This window comes from Chiloscyllium punctatum, chromosome 19 (genome assembly GCF_047496795.1).
Source record: "Chiloscyllium punctatum isolate Juve2018m chromosome 19, sChiPun1.3, whole genome shotgun sequence".
Classification (NCBI taxonomy): domain Eukaryota; kingdom Metazoa; phylum Chordata; class Chondrichthyes; order Orectolobiformes; family Hemiscylliidae; genus Chiloscyllium; species Chiloscyllium punctatum.
In genome coordinates this window covers 61,713,726-61,736,847 of record NC_092757.1, presented here as the reverse complement: position 1 = coordinate 61,736,847, position 23,122 = coordinate 61,713,726, and the positions used below count along the sequence as shown (strand labels likewise).

The following is a 23,122-nucleotide window of genomic DNA, read 5'->3' as shown; positions in this document are numbered from 1 at the left end:
GACAAAGGCGCAGTGCTCCGAAAGCTTGTACTTCCAAATAGTCACCAAACAGACAGATGTTTCCAAAGGAGTTACTGATCACAGTGAGAGCAGAGTGACCCACCACAACTGGATGGAGATACCCATCACTAAGGTGCTGTTATTTTGAATTTCATGGGACATTTTGTCAGTTGAAAGAGTTGCTCCAAGCATGTTCTTGCCCCCACCTTGTGAAGCACAAACCAAACAGTGCACATACCATTATTGCAGTGCTGTGCAACAAATTCTCTGCTTGGCTGATTGCCACTAAGTAGTACATTATATTAGTAAAGTTTGCCAATAAAGATTGATATTCATTTGAGCAATAACCCCTTAAATACTCAACTTATTCAGATCGGTCTTACAATACACCAAGATATGATTTGAACTTCCATTCTCTCATTTGCTATATGATGTAGTATCAATAGGATACTGCACCCAGTGTAGTTAATTATGTACCCTTAAATGAAGTATCATCAGACTCTCGAGTTCCTAATGCTGAATTGAATGTAACTAGCAGCTTCAGGAGCCTGGGTCATCTAACAGTGAACTAGATTGACTGCTATTTGGCAAAGGCATACTGTTTCATGAGCCTGTGGCTAGGTAACTGAAGGAGTGTCACTTCCATTCATTGTTTACAGATCTCTTATGAATGCCAGCTCCAAACAGAGCAACATAAATTGTACATGAACTCAAAGACTAGTATAATAATTTATAGTTTTGACTTTATAATTGATGCTTAACAGGTCATCAAGTAAAGGTGAAAGATTAACAACAGCTTTGCACATTATCTTGTGTTAAACTGATCCAGTCTCCATTTACAAATATCTGTCCAATTGTTTAATGTTTTCAAAGAGCGAGCTATGAACCCCTCCAAAATTACAGAATCTATTTGCAGTCTTCATTGAAAAAAATGTGATTGTATTGTTGAAATTCTGCTCACTGTTTACTTTTGAATTTTAGGGACATTTGCATGCATTGGCGTTGTAGCTGAGGTCCCTGACAATAGGATCAATAGTGAGGCAGGTTATACTGTTTCCACTGTCTGACTGTGTCCCTTTGTCAACTGGAGCAGGCATGATGTGGAAAGGAGATGCATATATATCAACTTCCTTGGTCAAATGGACAAAAATTCAAACATTTTCACAATTAGTTTGGGAATGTTATTAACTTCACAAATGTAATAACACATAAATAAAGTGAATGGGAGCCCATAAGATTATAAGGCCCTAGAAATAGGAACAGAATTAGTCCATTCAGCATGTTTCTCAACCCCATTCTCCTGCCCTCTCCTCATAACCCTTGATCCCCTTACTAGTCAAGAACCTAGCTATCTCTATCTTAAATGCCCTCAAAAACTTGGCCCCATGGCCATCTGTGGCAAAGAGTTCCACAAATTCACCACCGTTTGCCTGAAGAAATTCCTCCTCATCTCAGTTCTAAAGGGTCGACCCTTCATTCTGAGGCAATGCTGTTAGATTGTAGTCTCTCCTATTGGTGGAAACATCTTCACATCCACTCTATCCAGGCCTCTTAGTGTTCTAAAAGTTTCAATCAGATTCCCCTCATCTTTCTGAACTCCATCAAGTACAGATCCAGAGTTCTCAATGGCTCCTCATATGACAAGCTTTTCATTCCCAGAATCATCCTTCTAACCCTCCCCTGAAAGCCCTCCAAAGGCAGTACATCCTTCCTTAGATGCAGAGCCCAAATCTGCTCACTATGTTTCAAATGCGGTCTGACCAGAATCTTATACAGCCTCAGCTGCACATCTCTGTTCTTATATTCTAGCCCTCTCTTGAAATAAGTGCTAACATTGCTTTTGCCTTCCTAATTCCAACTGAATCTACATGTTAACCTTAAGAGAATCCTTTTCTCAGATTCCCAAGTCTCTTTGTGCTTCAGACTTCCAAAGTCTGTCCCCATTAAGAAAATAGCCTCCACCTCTATTCTTCCTGCCAAGGTGCATAAACTCACATTTTCCCACATTGTATTCCATCTGCCACTTTTTGCCAACACTTCTACCATGCTCAAATCCTCCTGCAGCCTCCCTGCTTTCTCAATAATACCTGACCCACCATCTATCTTTGTGTTGTCTGCAAACTTAGAAACAATGCACTCAGTTATAGAGTCATAGAGAAGTGAAGTATGGAAACAGACCCTTCGGTCCAACTCATCCATGCCGACCAGATATCCTAAATTAATCTAGTCCCATTTGCCAGCACCTGGCCAATATCCCTCTAAACCTTCCCATTCATGTACCCATCCAGATGTTTTTTAAATGCTGTAATTGTACCAGCCTCCACCACTTCCTCTGGTTGCTCATTCCATACATGCACCACTCTCTGCGTGAAAAGGTTGCCCCTTATGTCTCTTTTATAGCTTTCCCCTCTCACCCTAAACCTATGCCCTCTAGTTCTGAATTCCCCCAACCCTGGGAAAAGACTTTGTCTATTTATCCTATCCATGCTCCTCATGATTTCACAAATCTCTATAAAATTACCCTTCAGCCTCCGGCACTCGAGGGAGAACAACCCTAGCCTTTTCTGCCTCTCCCTATGGCTCAAATCCTCCAGCCCTGGCAACATCCTTGTAAATCTTTTCTGAACCCTTTCAAATTTCACAACATCTTTCTGATAGGAAGGAGATCAGAATTGTATGCAACATTCCAAAAGTGGCCTAACCAATGTCCTATACAGCTGCAACATGACCTTCCAACTCCTGTGCTCAATACTCTGACCAACAAAAGAAAGCATACCAAACGCCTTCTTCACTATCCTATCTATCTAGGACTCTACTTTCAAGGAGCTATGAACCTGCTTTCCAAGGTCTCTTTGTTCAGCAACAATCCCTGGGACATTACTATTAAGTGTATAAGTTCTGCTCTGATTTGCTTTTTCAAAATTCAGCACCTCGCATTTATCCAAATTAAACTCCATTTGTCACTCCTCAGCCCATTGGCCCATCTGATCAAGATCTCATGATCTCATTGTACTCTGAGGTAACCTTCTTTGCTTCCACTACACCTCCAATTTTGATGCCATTTGCAAACTGATGAACTCTACCTCTTATGCTCACATCCAAATCATTTATAGAAATGACAAAAAGCAATGGACTCAACACTGAACCTTGTGGCACACCACTGGTCACAGGCCTCCAGTCTGAAAAACAATCCTCCACACCACCCGCTGTCTTCTACCTTTGAGCCAGTTCAGTATCCAAATGGCTAGTTCTCCCTGTATTCCATGAGATCTAACCTTGCTCATCAGTCTCGCATGGCAGGTCATTCCATGATGTACCACCCTCTGCGTGAAAAAGTTGTCCCTTAGGTCTCTTTTATATCTTTCCCCTCTCACCCTAAACCAATACCCTCTAATTTTGGACTTCCCCACCCTAGGGAAAATGCTTTGTCTATTAATCCTATCCATATCCCTCATGATTTTATAAACCTCTATAAGGTCACCCCTCAGCCTCTTCGCTCAATGGAAAACGGCCCTGGCCGATTCAGCCTCTCCCTATAGCTCAAATCCTCTATCCCTGGCAACATCCTTGTAAATCTTTTCTGAAGATTTCTCAAGTTTCATAGAATCTTTCCAACAGAAACGAGACCAGAATTGCACTCAATATTCCAACAGTGGCCTAACCAATGTTCTGTATAGCTGCAACATGACCTCCCAACGCCTGTACTCAATTCTCTGACCAATAATGGAAAGCATACCAAACGGCTTCTTCACTATCCTACCTACCTGCAACTCCACTTTCAAGGAGCTATGAACCTGCACTCCAAGGTCTCTTTGTTCAGCAACACTCCCTAGGACCTTGCCATTAAGTGCATAAGTCATACTGTGATTTGCTTTCCCAAAATGCAGCACCTCACATTTATCTAAATTAAACTCCATCGGCCACTTCTCAGCTCATTGGCCCATCTGATCAAGATCCCGTTGTAGTCTGAGGTACCCTTCTTCGTTGTCCACTATACCTCCAATTTTGGTGTCATCTGCAAACTGACGAACTACACCTCTTATGCTCACATCCAAATCATGTATATAAATGATGAAAAGTAATGGACTCAGCACCAGTCTTTGTGGCACTCCACTGGTCACAGGCCTCCAGTCTGAAAAACAACCCTCCACCACCACCCTCTGTCTTCTACCTTTGAGCCAGTTCTGTATCCAAATGGCTAGTTCTCCCTGTATTCCATGAGATCTAACCTTGCTAAACAGTCTCCCATGGGAAACCTTGTCGAACGCCTTACTGAAGTCCATATAGATCACATCTACCATTCTGCCCTCACCAATCCTCTTTGTTACTTGCTCAAAAAACTCAAGTTTGTGAGACATGATTTTCCACACACAAAGCCATTCTGTCTAATCTTCTGGCTTCCCAGTAATCTTCACCACATTGTATGTTTTTCTTTTGCTGAACTGCTGACCCTGGCTTCCCTTATCAGCCATGCTTACCTTGTCCTCCCTGTTTAGTTCTACTGTCTTTCCTGTTATGTTCCCTTCCAATCAACTCCAGCCAGGATCTTCCCTTGTGTCTTTGTCGTTACCTTCACTTGGAGTTACATCTGAATCCAGCTTCTCCCTCTCGAATTGCAGGGTGAATTCTATCATATTATAGCCACTGCCTCCTGGGGTTACTTCAGCTTAAGCCCCAAATCAAGTCTGCCTGATTACCCTTCACCAAATCCAGAATTGCCTGTTCCCTACTGGCTTCTACTGCAAGATGCTCCAAAAAAGCACCTTACAGACATTTCTCAAATTCCTTTTCTTGAGATCCCAGTCCAGCTGCATCTTGAAGTCCCCATGATTATTATTATAGTTCCTTTCTTCCATTTTTTTTTCTATTTCCTGGTCTATTTTCTTGTAGAAATCCTGACCACTGCTGAACAACTCCCATCAGAATCTTCTTCCCTTTGCAGTTCCTCAACTCTACCCACATGGATTCTACGTTTTCTGACTCTATATCACTTCTTTCTATTGATTTTATCTTATTTCTTCCAATCAACGCAACCCTGTCCCCTCTGTCCATCTGCCCATCCTTTCAGTAGGATGTGTATCCTTGGATATTTAATTTCCAGCCTTGATTCTTCTGCAGCCACATCTCTGTGATACCCACAGCAGCCCATCTGCTCATCCCAATCTGCACTGCAAGCCCATTTACTTTGTTTCATGAAAAATATGCAGTTAAGTACAATTCCTTCAATCCAACATAGACAAGTCACTTCTCATAGTTGTCTCTTCATCTTCTGTACGTGAAGTTATATTCCTGACTCTTTCCATACTCTCTGTCCTATTACTTGTTCTGGAAACTTTAAAAACCTCCTCTGAGCCATCCCTCCTTTCAACTTTATCCATTACTTTCAATGCAACTGAACCTCCACCCCACCCCAATATTCAGCCACTAAGAAACTGCTCACTAATATCCAGATTGTGTTCTGCCAGGATCAACTCAGCTCCAGACATCTTCACTGTCTTGGTCTAATATGAACAAAGTAGCTGGATTCCAGAGGAGAGTTGGGAGTAACTGCCCCTGACATCAAGGCAGCCACCGAGTAAGTGTGACATCAAAGAGATTTCAGCAAATTGAAGTCAATGGGAATTGGGACAAATCTCTTGATGGGGAAGGGTCATGCCAGCACAAAACACAAAAATGGTGCTTATTGCTCGTTAATCACCTTTGTCCCAGAACATAGATACAGAGTCCTTCGATTTAGTGTCTTAGGCCAAACCACCTTTAGCTGCTTCATTAACGGCCCTTCCATCATATTAAGCTCAGAGATTGGGACATTTATTGATGATAATACATAATATTTAGCACCATTCACAGCTCCTTACAGAAAGAAGTATTCTATACTCACAAGAAGCAAGAGCTGGGCAACGTTCAGACTTGGGCTGTTAGGAGGCAAGAAGCATGTCTGTTTTTCTCATAAGTGTCAGAAAGTTACCATTTCCAATGAAGGAGAGTCTAAACACTTCCTTTTGACATTGAGTGACCTTAAGATCACTGAACACCCAACAGTCAACATGCTGGGGGTTGAACAGGGAGGGGTGTATGGAGTGGTGGTGGGGAGGGGCAGCCACCATCAGTCAAAAATGTAATTTGCATAGCCACTGTGGCCAGTATCTTGGATGTTGGCTTTTCAAGTCAGAAATAACAGCACTCACAAAGTTCAATGCAATTCAGGATAAAGCACCTCACTTCATTGTTACCCCATCAATGGTCTAAACATTTATTCTCTTCACTAGTGCAATGTGGCTGCAGTATGAGACATCTACACGATGCACTGTCACGATTCATTAATGTCTATTCAATAACACCTTCCAAAGCGACGCAATCTCTACCATCTAATAGAACAGAGGTAACAGATACGTGGGAAAACTGCAATTAACAAGCTCCTCTTTAAAGTATGCAGCATCCTGACTTGGAATTATATTACCATTCCTTCACTATCATGAGGTCAAGTCCTGGAATTCCTTCCCTAATGTTGTGCATGGGTATGCAGAATCACAGAATTGTTATGAAGGTGTGGGTGAACTATACCTTTTAAGAGAATTAAAAGCTAGCAGTGACAGCATCAAGTGATCTCAATAAGACACAATGTGACATGTGCTCCAGCTACTGGAGTAGCTGGTTGCCTGGAAACATTAAAAAAAAATTTGAATTAGGCCAATCAGTTTAAACTAATCTCCCCAAAAAATATCAATTTCCAATCAAGTTTGAGTTGACAATCTTAAAAAGCCAATGTCACAATCTGATGCTCTGGGGTATAAGACCAGGGAAAAATCAAACAGTTGGGAGGAGAACTGCCAAGTCCCAGTGGGTAAAAGACTGCCTGAAAAATAGCTTTTTTAAAAGTACCTTTTTCAATCAGTAACCTGTGAAGCAGAATCCTGAGAGGAAGAAATGACGACACAGGAAGATTCAAATAGAAGAACCGAAAGCCGCCTGGTGTTGAGACAAGAAGATGTTGTTTTGTAAATCTCAATTGGAACTTTTATCAGATTAGTATTATAGAAGGGAAGGTAAAAGAAAGGTTAGAGTAAGGACTTGTACATAGTTGTTAGTTAATTATTGGCTGTTATACTTTAAGAAATAAAGTTGTTAAGTTTAATTTAAATAGTTCTTGGTTGCTCGACTATTTACAGATTACTGCACAGGATAAATCTTTTCTGTGTTGCTGGTTTTAAATTAAGCAGGAGAGTTTACCCCATGTAGTAACACAGTACAGAAGGATGTACAGTCCTGATGAAAGATTCCGACCTGAAACATCCTCCTCTGATGCTGCTTGACCTGCTGTACGTTTTCCAGCTTAACTCTCTGTCTCCAGTACAGAAAGAGGCTATTCAATCCATCATATCCACACTGGCCCTCTGAATAGGCAATTTTCTTCATTGAAAGTGAGACTACCGATGTTGAAGCCTCAGAGTCGAAAAGTGTTGCGCTGGAAAGGACAGCAGATCAGGCAGCATCTGAGGAGCAGGTGAAATGATGCTTTGGGCATAAGCCCTTCATCAGGGCTGATTAGATTGCTTACAGTGTGGAAACAGGTCCTTCGGCCCAACAAGTCCACACCTACCCGCAACCCACCCGTACCCTTATATTTACCCCTTCACCTAACACTACGGGCAATTTAGTCGCCTGAGGTGGGAATTAAACCCGGGTCTCTGGCACTGTGAGGCAGCAGTGCTGACCACTGCGCCACCATGCCACCCACTGTCCTTCTGATGAATTCTTGACTTTCTGACTCTGACTGTCCAGCACTCTGCAGTCCTCACTTTCTTCTAGTAGCTGAAAACATTACTGCAAAGTCTCTTCCAAAGGCGCCCACCTTGAAGCACATAGAACATAGAACAGTACAGCACAGTACAGGCCATTTGGCCTTTCATGTTGTGCCAACCTTTTATCCCGCTCTAAGATCAAGCTAGCCTACATACCATCAATGTGCTTTGTCACATCCTCAAATAATTTAGTAAGGCTTATGAGGCATGACCTGCCACCCCCCTCCATCCCCGCACCCCCCCCCCCCCCCCCCCCTCAATCTCTAATCAAATAATGGTTTTCCAAGTAATCATAAATCCTGTCTCTCAGAATCCTCTCCAATAGTTTGCCCACCACAGATGTAAGTAGATAAGCAGGAGGCTGGAAGAACACAGCAAGATAGGCAGCATCAGCCAGGTGCAGAAATCCATGTTTCAGGTGTACCCCTTCTTCAGGACTGGAGTGGGTATAGGGGGAGCTGCAGATAAAGGGTGTGGCAGGGGCAGGGTGGTGAAGTGGGATAGGTGAACACAGGTAGAGGGTATGACCTGGTTGGTCAGTGGGAGGACTGAATCCGGTTGGTGGCAGGGAGCAATGGAAGGGAGAGGGAGGGGCTGGTAAGGGAGTCGGCGAAAGAGAAGGGAAATTATTTGAAATTGGACAACTCAGTGTTGTGTCCTCTTGGCTGTAGGCTGCCTGGGGGAAGATGAGGTGTTACCTCCAATTTTAGTGTGGTTCATTGTGGAAATGGGGAAGGCTAAGGATGGTTATGTTGGAAAGGGAGTGGGAAGGGGAATTAAAATGGGTGGTGATTAGGAGGTCGGTTAGCACCTGCAGGCCCAGCTATGATACTCGGCAAACCATTCCCTAAGTTTACGTTCAGTCTCCCTGATGTAAGAAAGACCACATCCGGAGTACCTGATGCAGTAAACTAGGTTAGAGGAGAGGCAAGTGAACCTCTGTCTCATCTAGAAGGACTGTTTGGGGCCCTGGATGAAAGTGAGGGAGGGTGGTCTACAAGTAGGTTTTGCATCTTTTTCAATTGTAGGGGAATGTATCTGGGGGTGCAGGGGTGGGGGTGGGGGGTGGGGTGGTTTAGTGGAGAAGGTGGCGCAAACCAAGGACTGTCAAAAGGAAACAGTCCTTGTGAAGGGCAGAGAGGGGTGGGGTGGGGAAGTTGTTCTTGGTGGTGGGGTCTACTTGGAGTTGGCAGAAGTATTTAAGGATGATGCCAGGTGAGGACAAAAGGGACTCTATCCTTATTGCATTTGGGATGGGGGTGGGGTTAGAGAAATGGACCGAGGAATGGAGGTGGTGCATTGAAAAGCTGTCTGGATGACAGAGGGAGGAAAAGCACGTTGTTCAAAAATCGTGACATCTGCGATGCTTGGGAGTGGAATGTCTCCTCGTCTGAGCAGATGGGGTGGAGGCAGAGGAATTGGGAGAACAGGATGGAGTTCTTGCAGGATACTAGGTGGGAGGAGGTCTAGTCCAGGTAGTTATGAGAGTCTATAGGTTTGTAGTAAACATCCGTCTGGCGAATGTCGCCAGAGATGGAAATGGAGAGGTCAAGAAAGGGGAGGGAGGTGTCTGAGATGGACTAAGTGCATTTGAGGGCGGGGTGGAAGTTGTGGATGAAGTCGTTGAACTGCTCCAGTTTAGCCTGGGTGCAGGATGCTGCACCGATGCAGTCATCAGTATAATGGCAGTAGAGCTGGGGCACAGTGCCCATTCAGGTACTAAAGATGGACTGTTTGACGTATCTGACAAAGAAACAGGTGTAGCTGGGGCCCATTGAGTGCCTATGGCCAACTCCGATGGGAGGAAATGGGAGGAGTTACAGGAAAAGTTATTGAGGGCGAGAATCAATTCAGCGAGGCAGAAGAGGGGGATTAGATAGGTCTGTTGGAGGAGAAAAAGTGGAGGGCCTGGAGGCCATCCTTGTGGGGTATAAGGACTGCACATCCATCGAGAAGAGAAAGTGCTTGGGGCCGGGGAACTGGAAGTTGCTGAAGAGATGGAGGGCGTTGTTGGTGTTGTAGGTTGGAGGTGCCTGAACCAATGGGAAGAGGATGGAGTCGAGGTGGGAACAGATAAGTGCGGTGGGTTGGAAGCATGCCGAGACAGTGGGTTGGCCAGGGTAATTTGGTTTGTGGATCTTGGGGAGCAGGTAGAACCGGACAGTGTGGGGCTGGGGGACTATGAGCTTGGTGGCAGTGGAGGGGAGATCACTGGAGACAATGAGGGCACAGACAGTGTGAGTGATTTTGGCCTGATGGGTCGTGGTGGGGTCGTGGGCAAGGTGGATGTAGGATGTGGTGTCGGAGAGTTGGCGTTTTGCTTCTGTGACATAGACGTCCATTCTCCAGACTACCACCGCCTTTATCAATAGGTTTGATGGTGAACTGGGCGTTGGTGCGGAGAGAGTGGAGCACTGCACTTTCGGAGGGGTGAGGTAGGAGTGGAGGAGGGGGGTGGAGAAATTGAGGAGGTCGATGTCACATCAGCAGTCAGCAATAAAGACATCTGGGGGGGGGGGGGGGGGTAGAAGGACGACAGGGGATGACCAAGTGGAGGAGGAAGGTTGAAGGCAGGAGAAGAGCTCCACAGAGGGAGATTTGGATTCCAGCATCTGCAGTTTCTTTTTGTCTCTAACCACTGATGTAAGATTGAGTGGTCTATAATTCCCAGGATTATCCCTATTTCTTGACCAAGGGAATAACATTTGCCACCCTCCAATCATCTGGCACTACTCCAGTCAACAGTGAGGTTGCAATGATCATTGCCAAATACACAGCAATCTCTTCCCTCACTTCTAGGGTATATTCCTGTCTGGGCAGAAGTGGGTGCTGCAGATGCTGGAGATTAGACTCAAGATTAGAGTGGTGCTGGAAAAGCACAGCAGGTCAGGCAGCGTCGGAGGTGCAGGAAAATCGATGTTTCAGGCAAAAGCCCTTCATCAGGGGCTTTTGTCCGAAGCATCAATTTTCCTGCTCCTCAGATGCTGTCTGACCTGTTGCGCTTTTCCAGCACCACTCTAATTTTGACTATATCCCATTAGGCCCAGGGGACTATGTTTTTCAAAATTTTCAGCACATCCTCCTTCTTAATATGAATCTTTTCGAATATATCAGTTTGTTTCATGCTGTCCTCACAAATGGCAAGATTCCTCTCAATAGTGAATACTGAAGCAAAATATTCAGTAATCACCTTCCCTACCTCCTCTGACTGCAGACATGAGTTTCCTCCACTATCCCTGATCGACTCTACCCTCACTGTGGCCATTCACTTGTTCCTGACATGAGGGATCATCAGCTTGGTTTTATGCTTGGGAAATCACGTCTCACGAACTTGGTTGAGTTTTTTGAAGAAGTAACGAAGAGGATTGATGAGGGCAGAGCAGTAGAAGCGATCTATATGGACTTCAGTCAGGTGTTCTACAAGGTTCCTCATGATAGATTGGTTGGCAAGTTTAGATCTCATGGAATACAAGGAGAACTAGCCATTTGGAGACAGAACTGGCTCAAAGGTAGAAGACACAGGGTGGCGGTGGAGGGTTGTTTTTCAGACTGGAGGCCTGTGACCAGTGGTGTGGCACAAGATTGGTGCTAGGTCTACTGCTTTTTGCCATTTATATAAATGATTTGGATGGGAACATAAGAGGTATAGTTAGTAAGTTTGCAGATGACATCAAACTTAGAGGTGCAGTAGACAACAAAAAAAGTTACCTCAGATTCCAATGGGATCTTGACCAGATGGGCCAATGGGCTGAGAAGTGGCAGATGGAGATTAGTTTAGATAAATGTAAGGTGCTGCATTTTGGAAAAGCAAATCAGAGCAGGACTTATACACTTAATGGTAAGGTCTAGGGAGTGTTGCTGAACAAAGAGACCTTGGAGTGCAGGTTCACAGTTTCTTGAAAGTAGAGTCGCAGGTAGATAGGATAGTGAAGAATGCATTTAGTATGCTTTCCTTTATTGGTCAGAGCATTGAGGTCATGTTGCGACTGTACAGAACATTCGTTATGCAACTTTAGGAATATTGCGTGCAATTCTGGTCTTCTTCCTATAGGAAGGATGTTGTGAAACTTGAATAGGTTCAGAAAAGATTTACAAGGAAGTTGCCAGGATTGGAGGATTTGAGCTATAGGGAGAGGCTGAATAGGCTGGAGCTGTTTTCCTTGGAGCATTGGAGACTGAGGGGTGACCTTATAGAGGTTTAGAAAATTTTGAGGGGCATTGATAGGATAAGCAGACAAGGTCTTTTCCATAGGGTGGGTGAGTCCAGAACTGGAGGGCATAGTTTAGGGTGAGATGGGAAAGATATAAAAGGGACAAAAGGGGCAACTTTTTCACGCAGAGGGTGGTGTGTGCATGGACTGAGCTGCCAGAGGAGAAAACTGGAGGCTGGTACATTTACAGCATTTAAAAGTATTTAAATCCATTTGTAAGTATTTAAAAACATTTAAATACTGTTAATGGGGCAGCATGGTGGCTCAGTGGTTAGTACTGTTGCCTCACAGTGCTTAGGACCGGGGTCAATTCCAGCCTCGGGTGACTGCCTGTGTGAAGTTTGCTCATTCTCCCTGTGTCTGCGTGGGTTTCTTCCCACAATCCAAAGATGTGCAGGTTAGGTGAATTAGCCATGCTAAATTGCCCGTAGTGTTCAGGGATGTATGAGTTAGATGCATTAATCAGGGGTAAAAGTAGAGTAATGGGGAATGGGTTTGGGTGGGATACTTTTTGGATGTTCAGTGTGGACTTGTTGGGCTGAAAGGCCTGTTTTCACACTTTCGGGATTCTGTGATTCTATTCTATGAAAAGGCATCTGATGGGTATATGAATAGGAAGAGTTTAGTGGGATGCGGGCCAAGTGCTGGCAAATGGGACTAGATTAGGTTACGGTATCTGGTTGGCATGGATGAGTTGGACTGAATGGTCTGTTTCTGTGCTTTACATCTCTACAAATCTATGACTCTAAGTTTGGAATGCCTTAGAGTTTTCCTTAATCCTACCCGCTAAAGCTTTTTAATGCCCCCTTCTAGTGCTCCTAAGTCCATTCTTCAGTTCCTTCCTGGCTACCTTGTAACCCTGTACAACCCTACCTGATCCTTGCCTCCTCAACTTTGAGTAAGCTTCCTTCTTCCTCTTGACTAGACGTTCCACATCCCTTGTCACCCAAATTTACTTCACCCTACCATCCCTTCTTTGTCTCAGTTGGACAAACGTATCCAGCAGTATCAGCAAGTGCTCCCTCAACAACTTCCACATTTCTTTTGTACATTTTCCTGAGATCATCTTTCCTCAGTTTAGACGTCCCAGTTCCTACCTAATAGCATTGTAATTCCCCCTCCTCCAATTAAATACTATATACCCATCTGCTCCTATCCATCTCCATGACAATAGTAAAGGTCAGGGAGTTGTGATGACAATCACCGAAATGCTCTCCCACCGAGAGATTTGACATTTGGCTTGGTGCAATGTCCAGCACCAAATCCAATATAGCCTCCCCTCTTGTTAGCTTATCGACATATTGAGTCAGGAATCCTTCCTGGACACACCTGAAAAAAATTGCTCCATCCAAATTATTTGAACTAAAGAGGGTCCAATCAATATTAGGGAAGTTAAAGTCACCCATGACAACAACCCTGTTACTCCTTCACCTTTCCAAAATCTGCCTCCCAATCTGCTCCTCCATGCCTCTGTTGCTATTGGGAGTTAGTAGATAACTCCCAAAAAGGTGGCTGCTACTTTCCTGTTTCTGACTTCCACTCATACTGACTCTGTAGACAAACCCTCCTTGATGACCTCCCATTCCGCAACTGCTATACTAGCCCTGATTAGCAATGCCACTCCCCCTCCCCTTCCTCTTTAACCTCCCCCCAGTCCTTTTGAAACATGTAAACCCTGGAACAAAAACAACCATTGCTGCCCCTATGAGATCCAAGTCTCTGTAATGGCCACGATATTGTAGCTCCAAGTTATGATCCACGCTCTAAGTTCATCAGCCTTATTCCTGATACTTCTGTGTTAGAGTAGACACACTTGAACCCATCACACTGATTGCAACTTTGCCCTATCAACTGTCTATCCTTCCTCAGAGACTCTCTGCATGCTGTATCTGGCTGTTTGCCAGCTGCTCCATCCTCAGATCCATAGCTCCAGTTCCCACCACCCACCAAACTAATTTAAACCCTCCTGAAGAGTTCTAACAAATCACCTGCCCAGGATATTGGTGCCCCTCCAGTTCAAGGCAACCCAGCCTTTTTGTACCGGTCTCACCTTCGCCAGAGGTATCCCAGTGGTCAACATATCTGAAGCCCTCCCTACCTCCTACACTAGCTCTGCAGCCACATGTTCATCTGCACTCACTCTCTGTTCCCAGCCTTACTATCCCGTGGCACTACTAGCAATCGTGAGATTTCTACTCTGCTTGTCCTGCCTTTTAGCTTCTTATACTCACTTTTCAGGTTCTCATCCCTTTTCCTAGCTATGTCATTAGTATTGATGTGTGCCATGACCTCCATCTGCTCTCCCCCACCTTAAGAATCTTGCAGACTCGGTCCGAGACACCCTTGATCCTGGCACCCGAGAGGCAACATACCATCCGGGAGTCTCATTTTAAGACCACAAAAACTCCTGTCTATTCGTCTATCAATTGAATCCCCTCTCATTATCCCTCTCCTTTTGCCCCCCCTTCCCTTCTGAGTGACAGAGCCAGACTTAGTGCCAGACCCCTGGCCGCTGTGGCTTTCCCCTGGTATGTCATTCCCCCCCAACCGTATCCAAAACGGTATCCTTATTGTTGAGTGGGATGGCCACAAGAGGTCCCTGCAATGTCTGCTTATTTCCTTTCCCTCTCAGGTCACTCAGCTACCTTTATCCTGTAACTTAGGTGTGACTGCCTCTCTATATACCACCTCTCTATCACCCCCTCAGCCTCCCGAATGATCCAAAGTTCATCCAGCTCTAGCTCCCGTTCCCTAATGCGGTCTGTGAGGAGCTGGAGGTGGGTGCACTTCTCACAGACTATGTCAGAAGAAGCACCAATGGTGACCCTTACCTCCCACATCCTGCAAAAGGAGCATGCAACTGCCCTAGCATACATCCCCTCTGCTCTAAATTGCCAAGAGAATTGAATACATTTTTAAAAAGCCTTAGCTTACCAACCCTGCACATACAGTCTTTATTTTTTGGTTAGAGGAGGAAGATAGGTGGGAGACACTACACATGCAGTGTCTCAGGTTCAGCCACAGCTCGAACTCATGTACCGAGCAATCCCTGTGTTCATGTCCACTTCTGTATGGCCTTTGCTCCGCTGATTCACAAGGTAAGCATTTAACAGGAAAAGATACCCACCCGGCAGCCCCCTCGCCCATGTTCTCACCACTTCCATTGCTGCAATGGAGTTCTCCACCTCCCTCCACAAGGATCCAAGCAATTTCCTTAGTATTACATCACATTTAAGGAAGCAAATTGCAAACACCTTCTCAGTGGTAATTAGGATTGGCAATAAATACTGGCCTTGTCATCTTTGCTCATATTGCATAAGTAGGTTCAAAAAGCAAATAATAAGAAAAATCATGATATCCAAACTATGGTTACTCATCAAAGTCTATCAATTTAATGTTTAGAAATGTACTGGCTGAATGTGAAAGTGACTTGTTCTGGAGGAATACAATGTAATTTAAGGGATGGTCTTTCAAAAGGTGGAGTGATCTGATTACAAAGAAGGAGCAGAAGGTAATGGTTGGAGGGTGTTTTTGTGCATAAAAGCCTGTGTCCAATGGTATACCTCAGGGTTCAGTGCTGGATTAATGGATTTGTTGTGTACATCAATGATCCAAACATGAATGTAGAAGATATGATCAGTAAATTTACAGATGACACAAAATTGGTGTTGTGGTAAATATCGAGGAGAAAAGCCTTAGACGACAGGGCAATATAGATAAGCTGGTTAGATGGGCTGGACAGTGGCAAACAGAATTCAATTCTGAATAGTATAACGTAGTGCATTTTGGGAAAACTAATAAGGGGGTATATGTTAAATGATGGGGCTCAAGGAAGTACAAAGGATCCAAGAGACCTTGGCATGTACTTCCATAGATCCTTCAACACAGCTGGGCAAGTAGTTAAGAAGACATATGGAATACTTGCCTTTATTAGTGAAAGCATTGAATATGAAAGCAAGGCGGTTATAATGGAGCTGTATACAACATCACTGAGGCCATGACTGGAGTACTGTGTACAGTTCTAGTCACCACACAATTGGAAGGATATGATTGCACTAGAGAGAGTGTATAGGAGATTCATCAGGATATTGTACGGGCTGGAGCCATTTTGCTATGAAGGGAGAGACTAGATATTTTTGGGTTCTTTTCCTTAAAGCAGAGAAATCTGAGGGGGTTTTCTAATTCTGGTGTTATTATTATTCACGATGAGTTGGACTGAAGGGTCTGTTTCTGTGCTCGATGACTCTATGACAGGCAAAGAGAGGGTAGATAGGGAGAAATTTTCCCCTTAATAGTGGAGTTATATACAAAGGGGCACAGTTTTAGAGGTAAGAAATCAGAGCTTTAGAGGGAATTTGAAGAAAAGGAATCATGCGTAATACTTTCAAGGTCATTGAAGAGACATGATGTTTGGAAATAAGATGCTTTGTCACTTGAGGGGTCAGATAAAGCAGACTTACTTATTGTCATAGTCAGAGAATCATCTGCAGCGGCTTGTCTCTCTCTTCCCCTCCAGCAAAGCAAGCATCTCTGTGACATTTTCAAATGTGACATTTCCTATGAGTGGTGGATGTGCTGTGTTAACTTTTTAATGAATAGATTTGTTTGTACCTCAACATTCAGTGCTGTATCAGGCAGCTCTCCACCACCTTCTCAAGGGCAATGAGGGACAGGCAATAAATGTTAGCTCAGCCAGTGACACCCATGTCCCACGAGAGACTAAAATAAAAGAAGGCGGTAGTATCTAGAACTCACTGCCTTAAATGGTGGTAGAGACAGGAACCTTCAAAACATTGAAGAATTCTTTATATCAAGACTTAAATGCTGTAGCAAACAAGGCAGTAGGCCAAGTGTTGGCAAATGGGAATAAATGGATATTGGATGACTGGTATAGATACAAAGGGCCACTTTATGTGCTCTAAAAACTCTACGACTCTAAGAAGCTTCAAGATGCTTTTAACACTCTCAACACCTTCTTTTTATATGAGAGTTTATTTTTCAGGTACTTGAAATATATTCCGATCAGAACATCTTTGACAAAATATAAGATGACATGATAATTTGAAAATCACATTTAATCCAACCTCCCAGATTACTGGCTAAACAATTAAAATAAAAATCTACCCCACACTATATTGTACTTTGCCATCCTCCTTGGTTTACTGCTCTGATATTTTTTTATTATTCCTTTGCAGGATAAGGGCATCGCCAGCTTGGCCAGCATCCATTAACTATTCCTAATTGCTCAGAGGGCAGGTAAGAGTCAACCACATTGGTAGTCTGGAGTCACATATACGCCAGACCAGGTGAGGATGGCAGTTTCCTTCTCTAAAGGACATTCAGGAACCAGATGAGATTTTCCGAAGTAAAAATCAACAATAGACTCTTTGTCATCATTAAACTTATAATTCCAGATTTTTATCATATTCAAATTCCACCATCTACCATGGCTGGATTTGAACCTGGGTCACCAAGACATTACCTTGATTACTGGTCTAGTGGTAATACTACTAGCCATTGCTTCCCCTGATTTGGGTGGGCATGTTGTGTAATGAATCTATTGTTATTCCTCAGTCTCCAATAATTTAATAACTATCTACATTAATGACATTCATGAAGTAAATGTTTGCCAATTTAGTTCCTATATGTAATTTTTACATTTATTATAGATTCATTTAAATACATTACATAGTTGCGTTAAACCTCATTTGTCACTATTATTGATTTGCTCATTTAACTCACTCTGTAGTTTTTTGAAGGCTCACATTGGTTCACTTGTCCCTGCTTTAATATTATCTGTAAATCTGACCAAATTACATTAACTTCTAAAACCAAGCCACTGATTCACATTAGAAATAGTTATCAGACTGGTATGGCAGGGGTACATCACCACCCCTGGTAATGTCATTTTGACTTAATTTTGGTAAGTGTCTCGAGTAATTTTCCATTGGTCTCTGAGTTTTTGTTACAGGGCAAGCTGGCTCATGTTTATTTTAAAATAGTCGAGATAGTAATGATTGCAACATGTAGGCTTCGTGAATTCCCACATCTTTCCCCACAATTCAACCTAATTTCTCAATTCATTCATAATTACTTTCACTTCCTCAAAGATATCAAGAAAGTTGATCAGCTGGTATTTTCCCCTTCTGAAGGCATGCATCCTCCCCTAATCTTAGGGCTATCACTGCTAAAATAATACTCAAATTTCCTCCTGATAATCACGCTCATTATTTTACAAGGAACTGAAGTATGTGCTACTCCTCAGGGCTTCCATTAAACACTGGGTCACGAAGCAACTTACACTGATAGAGAATCATTGCAATAGGAAACTGTACCCTGTGAGACAATCAGATAAAAACTGACACTGAGTCAAAGAAGTCAAAATGAGGACAGTGATTAAAATTTATTAAAGAGGTATGTTTGAAGTAGTGTGAGGGGTAATAAGGCAGAGAGACTGAGGGAAAATATAATGTGACTAGTTTGAGCTGAGACAACTGAAAGAATAGTCACCAATAGTCAAGTGTGTCTAAGGTCAGATTTGAATCGTGCATTAGATCCATATACTTTGAACCATTTGAGTTGTTCCAATTTATATTTCAGCAATTCAAATGTCCTATTAAAACAACCCTTGTATTTGAAATGCCTTATGTTTTAATGAGATAGTTATTCTCCTTCATATGTGGATTTGATGGTCTAAATGTTCCTAGTATTAGCTTAGATTTTTTGATGTTAGGAACGTCAAATTAGAGTAGTTTATTTTGCTTTACTTTCTCTCCCTTCCTTGCTTCCACAAAATCAACTTTCTTTACCTTTCCGGACATTCCCTGACAATGAATAGAATTTACATCAATTCCTTAACAGTTCAAAAACAGAAATTGCTGGAAAATCTGAGCTGGTCCCAGCATCTGTGGAGAGAAATCACAGTTAATGTTATAGATCCAGTGACCCTTCTTCAGACCTGATGGTGGCTAGTAAAGTTTTTTTATAATGCAGAAGATAGGGGAGGGGAAGGGATAAGGAATATACGATAGGTTGAGACAGAGCCCAAAGAGAGAGAAGAACAATTGGAAAGACAAAGTAGTGGATAATGGTCAGCCTAAGAAAATGCATTTCTGCTAATAGGGACAATTAGTGTCTAACAATGGATAGTGTGTAATAGCAGACCATCTGATAACAAGGTCTGGTGTGTCGGGGTTGGGGTAAGGACAAGGGAGAAGGTGCCTCAAGCTCTAAAATGTTGAACTCAATATTGAGGCTAGAAGGCTTTGGAGTTCCCAAATGGGAAATGAGGTGCTGTTCTTCCAGCTTGCTCTGAGCTTTACTGGACCACTGCAGCAAGTCTGAGACAGAGGTGTAGGCCAGGGAAACACGATGGTGTGTTGAAGTGACAGGCAACTGGAAGCTCTCGGTCTTTTTTGCAGAGACAATGTATGTGTTCAGTGAAGCGGTCAATCAGTCTATGCTTTGGTCTCCCCATTGTAGAGCAGATGGTTCAATCTGTCCTGACTGAACACCCAGGACTTCTGGAAGTTGACATACCACGATATAGAAACCATTGCTACCTTTGCCATCAGTTTGCTGAAACCTTCCAAAATGAATTCTGTTGCCTTGTTCATGCCTCCAGATCTGTGCTTTACATAACTTTTAAAATTTGGACATTTTTAAAATTTGGACATTTTTAAAATTAAATGATCTTCAGAATCACTCCCCATTGCACGCTCTGGCAACTCTGCAACTTTGTTTCACAGCAAATGTCACTCGATCTATCCACCCTTCCATCATTGAATTCGAGTGACGCAAATTTGTCTTTTTGCTTCCTGTTCAAAACTAACTTTCCAAGCACACATTTTCTCATAATTTTGCAAAGGAGTCTTTTGTAAGTTGCCATTTTGAATTCTTAAAACACATTTCCTCATTGACTGCAATCACTTTATTTATTTACCTTTACGGAAACAAAAATTAGCAAAGACAATCTGCTTTTAAAGCTTCTGCACTAAACTCAGTCACTTACCTGCTGGAACCCCAATGATCTCAGTAAGGAGAAATCCAGCAATGGACATTCCCAGGAACCATATGGGCACCATTCTGGAAGAAAAACGTTCTATCCATGTCACAGGGATTGGGCTCCATCAGTTCAAAACATATGGTCATAATAAGCAAATCACTCAACCAAAGTGAATAATTCCTCTCTATATACCCTTTCAAATAAATTTATCAGCCGAAGTGCCACTGTTATAGCTTCCTTACTCTATTATATGTATTAGTAGAAGGCATACACATTGAGTGCGTGCAACTTGTCCTCCCAACATAACAGTTTTAGCCATTCAGGTGATTCTGTATAACAGCCATTCCAGAGTCTATGTGCCTCCTGAGATTTGCTGTTCAGAAATGAATGTAGTACACCAGACAAAATCTAACTAGAGCTTTATAGAATTTGCCAAAAGTTTGTTTTTTGGATGCAGGTATCACTGACATTTATTGTCCACCTCTAATTATCCTCACAACATTTTGCATTCACACCCAATTGAGATAAAGGCCAACGTTGCATTACCCTTTGGTCATTTGTTTGTTGTGTTTCGCCTTTAAATTGAATAAAATCATGCAAAGATTCTAAATCTTCTAAAAGTTAGGGCTATTTGTTTTTGAAGTTGTTGCTAAATATTTGGAAAGTGGGTAGGTGCTAATCTAACCCTTGACAACTGCAGTAGGTATATGCCATGTTTTAAAGGAACAGGTAAAGAAATTCTAAAAACTTTGAAATGTGTTGGCATTTTATGTATCTAAAACCTTGGTGAAATACTAGGAGAGAGAAGGTTAAATTCTGGCTAGTATATCTGTCTCAGGTTTTGAGAAGAGGAGAGAATGCCTGAGGTAACAATGGTCTAATCTGAGAAGGAAATCTTCCAGCTGATCCTTATCAATTTGCTCTGGTGTATTTCTCAACCATAGTAACCTACTGGCTAATGTGGTCTTTTGGTAGATGTGTGCCAGCCTTGGAAATCAATCTTTGGCCTGTGTCCATTGGGAGGTGAAAGTGAGGACTGCAGATGCTGGAGATCAGAATAAAAAGTGTGGTGCTGGTAAAGCACAGCAGGTCAGGCAGCATCTGAGGAGCAAGAGCACATTCCTGATGAGGAGCTTATGCTTGAAACATCAATTCTCCTGCTCCTCACATGCTGCCTGACCTGCAGTGTTTTACCAGCGCCACACTTTTGACTCTGTGTCTATTGGTAGCCTATTAGTTTATGGGTGTTGAAGTGATGGAGGACTATTGGTTTCTTTATATCATCCATGACAATCTATTGGTTCACCTACTGGCCCACTTCACTTGATGAAGGAGAAGTGCTCCAAAAGTTTATGATTTTAAATAAATCTGTTGGACTATTACCTGGTGTTATGTGATTTTTGACTTTCTCCACCAGTAGATAGGATAGTGAAGAAGGCGTTTGGTATGCTAGAGGGCATAGGTTGAGGGTGAGAAGGGAAAGATATAAAAGAGACCTAAGGGGCAATTTTTTTCACGCAGAGGGTGGTGCATGTATGGAATGGGCTGAGAGAGGAAGTGGTGGAGACTAGTACAAACTACAACATTTAAAAGGCATCTGGATGGATATATGAATAGGAAGGGTTTGGAGGGATATGAGCTGGTTGCTGGCAGGTGAGATAGGATTGGGTTAGGATATCTGGACAGCATGGATGAGTTGGACCGAAGGGTCTGTTTCCATGCTGTACATCTCTATGACTCTATGGCTCTAAGTCTACTGATTGGTGCAGTAGCTGTGAAAGTTTTTTGATGGTTGATGATCATCAAGCCATTGCTTGTTGTGCATTTTGTTTTTGCCACTTCAGTTGAATCTCATCTCCAGTTCAATCTCCTTTGTCCCACTGAGAATTTTAAGTTTAGATTTTGAAAATTCATGTTTTAGAATGCAAGATTCAGCTAATAAATCAAATATGTTTGAACAGCCGGCTACACTAGATCAGAAACCTCAGCATAGTATAGAATTCTGGAGTAAGGCATCTTTTTTCATTTTTTTTTAAGGTTCACTTATTTGTTGTAATCAAACTTTCTGCATCATCACAAACTGAAAAATTGGCTCAGGCTCTTTCAAGTTATCACTTGTGTCTGTGGGAGTTAGATCCAGTTCTTGGTGTCAGCCAGTGCTGGATTGAATTGGATTTCCTACAGTTTGTCTGAGCTCACAATATGATTGTGCTAATACTGGGGTTTGTGTTCCATGTGTGGCTTCAAGGTCCACTTTATGCTCAGTCATTGCAGTATTAACTTGAAGTTTTTCTCGCACTATTCATTAGTAACTCACAGTTGAGGATGTCAGTAAAGTGCTAAAGCTTCCTGTTTAGATTTAGATGAATGAATCTGATTGATTCCATGTAGTTATGTTATTTGTCAAATAAACACTAACCACTAAAACTTTGGTTTTACGTTACTTGTGCATAATCGGACAGAAATAATTCTGGAGTTTTCATCTAACTGGCACCGATATTTTTCCCTGTCAATTTGTCAAAGATATTCCTCAGTCCAGGAAGCTTAACTTGTAGCAATAAAAAAATCCAGAGAATTTCACCCGTCCACTCACCAGTAAACAGTCGATATCCTACATTCTCAACTCTGTCCTCACCTATCTACAGCAATGCACAGCAAAGCTTAGCACATACACCTAATAATCCTTGTAAAATACAATTATTCCAAAGATAGATCTGTCTTCATTGATCAAAGAATAAGTTAATGCTGTCATTAGATAGTTGCTATAACTAGTTTTTTAATTAACACCTGTTTAAAAGTAACTAATTTAATGCATTTACCTACCTTTATAGAGATGGCACCAACAGTGACACCTGCTGAGCCTCTGCATCAAGAGTTTCAGAAAATTGGTATATTTGGCGTTTTTATATAATATTCTGTTATCACATGAGATGTTGACCTTCTGAACCAAATTTAAATTTTAGAAAGAAAGGAGTTTCCCATGAAGGTGATGTAAGGCACTTAGATAAGCAAAGTATTTGGATTGATAGGGCAGCAACTTATATTGTGTAATTGAAAAACATTTTCAACACAGAGACATACATGGATTCCAACCAGCATTAGTT

At 42.6% G+C, this 23,122-nt stretch overlaps 1 protein-coding gene across 1 annotated transcript in view; it reads right to left on the bottom strand.

Annotated features, from left to right (window-relative positions):
- Positions 1–22,885, bottom strand: part of LOC140491400 (eosinophil peroxidase-like) — an 81,811-nt gene extending 58,926 nt beyond the window's left edge. Inside the window, exons 1-2 of the mRNA XM_072589519.1 lie at positions 22,842–22,885; positions 20,025–20,098 (exon numbers count right to left, since the gene is read on the bottom strand). Coding sequence (XP_072445620.1) covers positions 20,025–20,097 — 73 coding nt within the window. The 5' untranslated portion in view covers position 20,098; positions 22,842–22,885. The remainder of the gene's footprint in view (positions 1–20,024; positions 20,099–22,841) is intronic.
- Positions 22,886–23,122: the final 237 nt, after the last annotated feature.